Source organism: Nematolebias whitei, chromosome 1, assembly GCF_014905685.2.
Source record: "Nematolebias whitei isolate Nwh7 chromosome 1, NemWhi1, whole genome shotgun sequence".
Lineage (NCBI taxonomy): Eukaryota > Metazoa > Chordata > Actinopteri > Cyprinodontiformes > Rivulidae > Nematolebias > Nematolebias whitei.
Genome location: NC_056498.1, coordinates 28,744,163 through 28,753,642, shown reverse-complemented (window position 1 = coordinate 28,753,642; position 9,480 = coordinate 28,744,163). Strand labels below are relative to the sequence as shown.

General features: G+C 38.6%; 2 protein-coding genes across 5 annotated transcripts in view; both read right to left on the bottom strand.

Moving 5' to 3' along the window:
* LOC119414207 (E3 ubiquitin-protein ligase DTX4) overlaps positions 1 to 2,359 on the bottom strand; it is a 24,499-nt gene extending 22,140 nt beyond the window's left edge. Inside the window, exon 1 of the mRNA XM_037681310.1 lies at positions 1,813 to 2,359. Coding sequence (XP_037537238.1) covers positions 1,813 to 2,359 — 547 coding nt within the window. The remainder of the gene's footprint in view (positions 1 to 1,812) is intronic.
* gps2 (G protein pathway suppressor 2) overlaps positions 1 to 9,480 on the bottom strand; it is an 831,114-nt gene that overhangs the window by 621,870 nt on the left and 199,764 nt on the right. The gene's annotated exons all lie outside the window — the stretch shown is intronic.

The following is a 9,480-nucleotide window of genomic DNA, read 5'->3' as shown; positions in this document are numbered from 1 at the left end:
ACCTCATACATGCGAAGCATGCGCTCTACCACTGAGCTACATCCCCATTGATTGGTTCATACGTAGAGATATGTAGTATTAAAATAATTTGTACAGCAGTGGCGTATTTAGTCTAAATACAATGCATTTATTCATTCATCCAGTGCTCTTTAAATAAATGTGATGTGGTTTAGTACATTTATTGATACAGGTTAATTAGTCTCATTGAGTCACGAGGACTCATTTTCAAGAGAGACCAACCACAGATAAGGTAAAGGCAAAGCATATAAAATAAAAGTAGTGATATAAAACAAAATCAAAACAAGCTACATTATAAAACAAGGTAAAATACTAAAAACAGGAACATGTCGTGATTTTTCCATTGAACTTAACATCTGCTTAAAATCCCTTATCAAAGTCGAGAGCTTCAGGTTTTTTTGCAAGGTTGCAGGAGCGGAGTAAGAAAAGGCCTTTTTACTGATTACAGTTCACACTGAGGGGATACTGCAGGTAATGATGTCTTGGTTCACACGCTGTAGCTGCACTGACGACGTAACATGTAGGAGAGTTACAACCAGTTATGAATCTTAGCATGCCGTGGTCGACAGCGTCCAACATCTGCAAGGTGCTGGCAGGGGCATTCATGTATAATGTTACCATAATCAGTGGCTGGTAGGAAAGTAGCAGATAGGTGTTTCCTAGCATTCAGAATTAAGATAGATCTATTTCTTAAAAATATATTTAAATTTCAGTTTCTTTATTAAGTTTACGACATGCGGCTGACGTGCATCGACCAAGATTCCCAAGTATTTATAAGACTTGACATAGGATAGATTCATAGATAAGAAGAGGAAGTACTGCTAGTACGGTACCAACTTTCTGTTTGAAAACAACATCCTTAGGTTTTATCAGCATTTAGCACCAATTTGAGACAGAACAAGTCTGACTGAATTATGTCAAATGCACACTGTTAAAGCTGGACAACTGTTTTAGCTCAACAATAAACTGTATTGTCGGCATAGAAATGCAAGGATGCGTCAGGAATGTTCTGACCTATATAGATTGTAAAGCGAGTGTGTCCTAAGACTGAGCCTTGTGGTACACCATTATTGACAGTTAAATAACTAGAAGAAAAGCCAATATGTTGAACACATTGCTTTCGGCCTGAGAGATAGAACTCATAGCAGATTAACAGGCTTTCTTAACATATTAATTGGGTTAGTGTGTCTGACTGTAAAAATGTAATTTAAGTCCACTGTTTTCATACAGTGTATTGTTGTCCAGTTTAATTTATTAATACATTTTTGCAATCTACTTATGCATTCTTCACACTTTTACATATTTTGTAACTTTTATACTATAATAAAGTCCAATGCATTTAATCACTTCGTAATTTAGCTTTACATATTTTCACAAGTAACAACAGAAATACAGTTCAGTACAATGAAATTTGTTTATTTTTATTATTATTTTTTAAGTACAAAAGATTAAACATTAAGCAACACAAAAATCTTGCCACCATCTACAACATTAGCAGAAATTTTACATATACATTCAAATGCGTATTTATAACAGTATCATTGAACCGTCACTTGCTTTCTTCTGATTCTTCAACACCAAGTAGCATCTGGATCGGTAGCACATCACTGATTTGTTTAGTTTTTAAACACTGACTTGAATACTTTTACCCTGCCTTTCGTGTTGACATCAACATATCTCATCAACCATTTTGGATTACTTAAAATTTTGGTCTCCATATGTCATTTCCTTTGGTATTTCACTGATTTTGCTCATGTTCTTACAGCGCAGTCACATCGCTGCTATGACCCTCACCTCCTTCGTCAGACCAGATGACGCTCCCAGAAAACTGCTTCAGGTCTATCTTCATTCCACTTATTTCTGCTTTACCCTGCTCTTTTTCCTGTTGCTCCTGCTTCTCCTCCATGTTTTCCTCCATCTCATCACTTTCATCTGGTTCACCCATTAGCCTGTTCTGCTCCCCTGCTTCGGAGCTATCCGAACATGACTTATTGTCGTCCTCTTCTTCCTTACTGCTGCCACTCTGGTCCTCATTATCCTCATCTTCGTCATCTTCTCCATTCGAGTCATCCCCCTGTTGGCTACCAGTAGCCTGTCCTTCTTCAATACTCTGCAACTCTTCTCCTTCATCGCTGTGAGGCCACAACTGGATTCCAAGACGTGTTTCCACAGCCGTTACTGCTCCTCTCACCTGGTCCCTGACTCCTCCTTCCTTGTAGATTATGCGTCGGATGGTATATTCGCCATCTGCCTCCCTGTTTAACTTCTTGTACAGGAAAAGTAGCAACAATAACAGGCATATTAAGCTGCAAGCGAGGATCAGCACAGTTTGGTTGCCCATTCCTGAGGAGAGAAGAGGTTTAGAGTTAGTATGGCCATGGAAAATGAGATCTAAATGAGTTGTTAATTTCTGTAGGAGTGTAAATTGAGGTAATTATTAAGTCAGAGTCAGAGTTTCTTTATTGTCATTCGCACCTCATGTGGTACATGTGGTGGAGCGAAATTATGTACACAAGGTCCCAGTATTAAATACTTTGGATAAATAAAACAGAATTATGGATGCATATAATCGGCAGTTCTCTAGATATGAGAACTTGTCCAAACACTGACAGACAATGAAAGTGATAAAAGGGTCTCCTGTGAGTAACCTTTCATCGACCTTTTTATGGATTTATAAGGAGGTTGCTAATTCTTAAAAGGGGTCGCTTTGCTAACCTAATCATTGGAGAAAAAGCTAGTAGCTTTTTAAAACAAAAACAAACTTTGAGACATTATTAGCATGTACTTTGTACATCAGCTTAACACAAAGTACATTTTCACCAATTTAATTGGAGGAAAACAGTGGATTTCTAAGATTATCCATTATTTTTTTAATTATAATTGAGACTAGCATAAACATGTTAGCTGACTACTGCACATATATTTTTAAACTAATATTTTTTCTCTGTATATTTTTTCCTTAACATATTCAAACAAAAACGTTGAAATATCAATGCCATGCCACTAGGTGGCAAAAGCCTCTAACATTAATGATATATGAAAACACAGAAATAATTCTTAGTTATTCTAAAGATGCTCCCAAAACTCTTTCATAATAACTCCTTTACATGTTTCTGTCAGATATCACCCACTTCAGCATACGACTAAAGTTTGACAGCAACAGGATCAGGATTAAGTGAAATCTCCTATGTCAATGTTTCCGAAAGTTTCCATATCTCCTGTCCACATGGAGAAACAGAGCTCTTCAAAATGCATACTTTAAAAGTAAAAAAAAAAAAAAAAATTCCAGTTTTTAAAAATGTCTGAAGTGGTGCAGACTGCACCTTAATCCACCCTGTTCAAAGTTCTCCTCTGGTGACTGATGAGCTAAAACAAGTTTCCAGTTAGCGTAGCTTAGTTAAAAACAGTTAGCAAAATGTGCTAGGCTGCTAACGTCAAATTTAAGCCCATAGCAAATAACCTTTTTTTTTTAATTATTATATTAGCTTTAGAGCTTTTATCTGGCAGATTTAGTTACTTTCAAACATATTTTTTTCCTATAGGTAAGCTGAGTGACCGCTTTAGTTAGCTTACATAAATTGTATCAATGCTTTTAATAACATTATGGCTTTTTATTTCTTTGCGCCTTTCAAGACACCCAAGGGCACTTTACGAAATTATAAACATTGCAAAAGAAAAGCACAATAAAAAGCACATAATAAAAAGTAAAAACTAACATAAATTACTAAGAAATTAGAGTGAAAAGGTTAACTTGAACAGATGAGAATTGAGTTGTGATTTGAAGGTCAGAAGAGAGTCAGTATTGCAGATGTCTGGAGGAAAAGAATTCCAGAGTTGGGGAGCAGCAGAGTGAGGAAAAACTCTGTTTCCCATGGTGTTCAGGAGAACAAAAGAAAAGTGGATAGAAGAGGAAGAACAGAAAAAGCCAAGTAATGAAAAGAAGTGGCCCCAGGATAAAACCTTGGGGCACACCTGAAGCGAAGGAAGAGAAGTGGGATCTGAACAGTTTGAGTTGGGTGAACTGAGTGTGGCCAGAGTGATATGACTGAAACCAAGCAAGGGGTGTGTCGTTGATGCCAATGGATGAAAGTCTATGAAGAAGGGTGTAGTGGGTGAAGGTATCAAAGGCAGCACTCAGATCAAGGAGGATGAGGAGGGAAAGCAAATCACAATCTGCTGCCATGAGAAAAGCATTGGTGATTCTCAGGAGAGCACATTCTGTACTATGATGTGGGCAGAAACCAGACTGGAATTATTCATGAAGACAGTTTTTGGTTCAGCTGGAATGGAGTTGAGGGATGACAGTTTTATCAAGAACTTTAGAGATGAAGGGAAGGCTAGAGATGGGGCAGAGATTGTTGAAGTTATCAGGATCAGGTTGTTTTTTAGAACAGGTGCGACTGCAGTTTTGAAAAGAGCTGCAACAATTCCAGCAGAGAGAAATATGCACCAATTTCTAATTAATTTAGACAGTGTCTAATGTCTAAAGAATAAATAAATAAAAAAAATCAGTGAGTCAGAGGTAACTGAATTCTTCCCTGCAACACAAACCATTCCGAGTGCTTTCCCGCTTCAAACCCCACACTGTGTCTAACCTGATTTTACGAACTACTCCACCTCTGCAGAAGACTTCCTGTCGAGCGCAAAAATATTCAAATGGTTGTGTGCCTGAACAGCGAGCAGGGTATCGCAGTCCTAAACTCCTGGTACTATCAAAGAAGCTGGGAACTTGTCATCTGAAAACCCATTGACGTTTTCACATTCACAACCTAGAACCAAAAAAAAAAAAAAAAAGGCAGGAAAGTAAGGAGTTATTTAACATTGATGCATGCAGCTATATTGCCTTTGTGATTATTATTTAAACACAACAAATACAAAAAAAGGGATAAGGTTAAAATGTATTTGGCAGTGTCAGCAAATCTGATTGTTTTAGGAAAAGCAGTGGCAGATAAAAGTAATACACATACCTAAAATGTCTGTATTGCCTGTACTAAATTTGTTAGCTTGAATGACAGGAAGCTAAGCAGACCGCTCGCAGCGTTGTTGGTTTCCTGTCGCAAATGATAAATGAAAAACTTCAGTCAGCCTCTCATGACAGGAAACCTTGTTTTTTTTGTTGTTGTAACGCATCAAAATGAGATGCAACAAACACAAAAGTACAAACTTTAAAGTCCGTTTAACGTGGATGAATAGGAGCAACTTATTATGGTGTAAAATATTATCAGCAGAATAGGGACTATAATTCTATTTTGCTTATAAACCTAACTAAAGTTCTTAAAATCAATTGCTAAGTGCACAATAGCAGGAAAAAAGACACTTAGATACATCTGCCAACTAATGAGCGGTTGGAACAAACTTACCAAAGTTGTTAGACGAAGGTACCCCTGCAGTTTGCGGTGTCAAAGAGAAGACCGGTAAGACGCTGCTTCACATGTCACTCAGGGTGTGTTCGAACAACACCACAGTATGTGAGCGGAGGAGTGCAAGAGAAGAGGAGCAAAGGGGAGTGATGCATGAAATGTGGTGAAGAAAAACTTACCGAAACCTTTCGAGGTAGGTGGAGGCTGAAGAGGAGTGTGTGTGAACGCAGATGAAAGACAGACTGCAGTGGGGGTGTAAAGCACAGACAAGTAAATGCACAGGTGTTTATAGAAAAAAGGAATACACATTTTAAATTTCCCTTCCAAGGCAAGATTTCAATCAGTTCAAGCTAGCAGCGCAGGTGCACACTTGTATTTAGATCATAATAAGATCATAGACTCACTAAAGGTTAGCTAACTAGAGTTTCCATACAGTTATGATGTCTATAGCTGATCCAAAACAACACAACTAGCTGAGGGTTGTTTTTAAAAAAAAAAAAAAAATCAACTCTCAAAGTTAAGACGTTTCTCGAGCTCTCAATTTACTGGTTTGTCAATGTTCCAACTTTTAGCTATGGTCATGAGGTTTGGAGCATGACTGAAAGAACAAGAGCTCTGATACAAGTGACTGCAATGAGCTTCCTTCGTACGGTGGCCTGGCTCAGGCGGGTGAGGAGCTCCGTCACCCGGGGGGAGCTCAGAGTAGTAATGCTGCTCCTTTTCATTGAAATGAGTCAGTTGCGGTGGTTTGGGCGTCTGATTATACCTCCTGGATGGACACTTCTCTTTGGAGGTTTTCCACTAAGAGATCCTGGGAAAGATTCATAACTCACTAGTGGGATCTTCTCTTTCCTGGGAACGACTTGGGGTCCCTCAGGCCGAGCTGGAAAGTGCAGATGGAGAGAGGAATGTCCAGGACTTGTTGCCTCCACAACCTGACCACATATAAGCTGTAGATGTAGAAGGAGATGGAGTTCTCCAAGTCAAAGCTGAGTATTTTTCTATCAATGAATCAAATAAATACATAAATAAATATGTTTCTTTAATGGCCTTCATCAGATTTTAATACGTTTTAAGGCAAAATATAACATTGCAGCTCCAATTTTTTAAAACAGTCTTCTTATTTATTTTGAACGTAGAAACAAAAAGGAGAACACAGAACAAAAAACCCTCCCACCCCTCCTCGCCCACACCAGATCAGTCATACGCACAAATCAACTAAACATGCATTGACAAGATTTCCACATACAACATAAAAGGCAGCCAAGTGTCCCAAAATCTTTTAACAGAATCCTTCAGGGTATATCTGATTTTTTTTTCTTCTAGATTCATATGATACATCACTTCCCCACTGAACATATGCTGGGTTGTGTGGGTCTTTCCAGTTGCAAAAGACAAGTCTTCTGGCAAGAAGAGAGCCAAAAGCAATCACATCCTTCTCGTACTTGCTGAAGGACGTATCCACAGGGACCGCCCCAAACAGTGCAATGAATGGTGATGGGTGTAGAAGTCTCCTACATATCAAAGAGAAGGTGTCAAAAATAGATTGCCACAAGGTCTGTAGTTTGGGACAGGTCCAGAATGTATGCAGTAGTGTAGCTGGAGTTTGTTTACAATGCTTACATGCAGGGTCCAGGTTGGCTTTGATCTTGGACAACTTCTCTTTGGACCAGCGCAGCCGGTGCACCTGCAGCTCCAATTTTTGGTGCTAACAAAACACACCAAGCTCAAAGGCTGTGCATTGCCTTTGAACCTACTTGGGCACATTCACATCACTGGTCAGGCTGACCTTACAACAAAGAGAGACCGAATTGGTACTGTAACTTTACACTGTACACTTTCGCTCTCACAATAAGTTTACATTTATAGAAGAATTTTCTCACTGTATGCGGTGAAACACATAAAAAGAGGGTGTTGTCTTTGGTGCTGTAGTATCAATTTCAGGTCACGTTCAGTAGCCTTTTAGCAGGAAGTGATAGTTAAAAAGTGACCAGAGATCTTAATCTGTGGTCAGAAGACATTTTTTCTATTCAACGTTACCTAATTAAGACCCTTAGTGCAATGCTTCATGTGCATGGTTTGAGGTTTGCAGCTGCGGAACAGAGGAAACGTGAAGATTGCTTCACAGAGGTTCACACAGTTGGCTGACTTCATTTCATTATTCTCTCACACTCTTACGTTTTTTTTTACAGGTTTGTTCCAAAAAGCAGAACTTCACACTTGCTTTCTAAATGAGTTTTGTCTTCTATTTTTGTGCCTGTTCTTTGCATCTTGGAAAGTGGCTTTTTCTTCTTTAGACCTTTTAGAAACGCTGATGCTCTGAAGTCACATGGGCGTATCTTGCAGAAATTCTCGGCTTTTAAAAACTAATTTAACTGGACACATGGATCATAACTTTGCGTGTAAGTGGAGCTTTATGTATAGATGTCACAATATCAATGCACACAGCATTGACAGAGCAAAGGACTGCAAAGCATCTTATTGTTCTGAACTCCCCTGGCAGCTTAAGATGATAGTGACATACACTTTAAGGTGCTGCCACTTTTGGAGACTAGTTGGTGACTCCAAAACGGGGCAAACTCCTTGTTGCAGTTTCACTACATTCTGAGTGTTTGCAATAAAGTGGCTAGTGAACCGTTTTTTAAGTCACAGCCTAAATTCATTTGCTTTGTTAGATGAGAAGGTGCTATTTATAAGACTGAGTTTGTTGCAACTCCTCCGACTGATCATGTGTTTTGGATGAAAGTTAAAATCTTTTAACAAAAAGAAACGGTCCAGAGAACCTGACTTAACTTTGTTGGATTGTTCTACCTGGATTATTGAGCATGAATCAGGATACTACCAGTGTACACTTTTGAAATGAAAATAGGCAGATTTGGATCAATAAATATGTACAGTATCTACATTGTGGATTTGAGACCTACACATTCATGTTTTCTGATGGGAGAAATCCCATTGGAGTAGAAAATTACACATCGAGTGCTTTTGAAACACGTTCGTAACACTCGAGATCCCTCTGTGATTATTTTGCAAGAAAATTTGTATTTGTGAAAACGTTAGAACTTTAAGCCTCAAAATTAGTAAATCAAGAACAGCTCTACAATGTTTAGAGAAAATTATGAGACTTCCTTCGCTAATGTTTGTCAAATTCAGAATTGAATTCAAAATCCTACTTCTAGCCTACAAAGCCCTCAACATCCTAGCTCCATCTTATATTACAGATCTTATTGTCCCATATTTTCCTAACAGAGCACTTTGCTCTCAGACTGCAGGCTTACTTGCAGTTCCTAGAGTTTCCTAAAGCTGAATGGGAGGAAGATCTTTCAGTTAACAGTCTCCTCTTTAGTGGAACCAACTTCCAGTTTCTGTCTGTGAGGCTGACACATTGTCCAGTTTTAAGACTGGACTTAAGACTTTCCTTTTTGATAAATCCTAGTTAGGGTTGGCGTAGACTACTAGAGGTCAAATTAACCACATTTCTTATCATGAATTGTTACAAATGAAGTTTTCATTTGATACTATTTCTATCTTAACATGTAATTCTTGACCTGCCATTGTGTATCTGTTCCTCTCAAACCCAGCCGGTCGAAGCAGATGACCGCTTGTCCTGAGCCTGGTTCTGCTAAATGCTGCTTCCTCATGAGAGAGTTTTTCCTTTCCACTGTCGCCTTCGTGCTCGCTCAAGATGAGAGTTCTGTGATGAAGTTAAACTCAAAGCAGTCTGCTCCTCAGATAAATAATGTTATGAACTTACTTTTCATATACATAAATGTTTCTGTTCAGTGCCCTGAGATGACTTCAGTTGTGACTTGGCGCTCTATATAAATAAACTGAATTAATGCTGTTAGCCAGCAGTTACAAACCAGTGAAATAGGGTCTTAAAAGTGATCAAAAATAGCAGAACGAGATAAAAGCAGTGTTTAAAAAAACCCCAATTCCATCCAAAGTATAAAATAAAGTTTAATGAGTTGTCACAAGGTGGTCTCATTGAACAAGCTACTGGTTTCACAGAGGTCAAAGGTCAGTGCAGACAGAAAGAAAGTTAAAGACGGGAGTTCATCTAGATTAGGAATGGACTATTGCTGTACTACAACCAACTGGA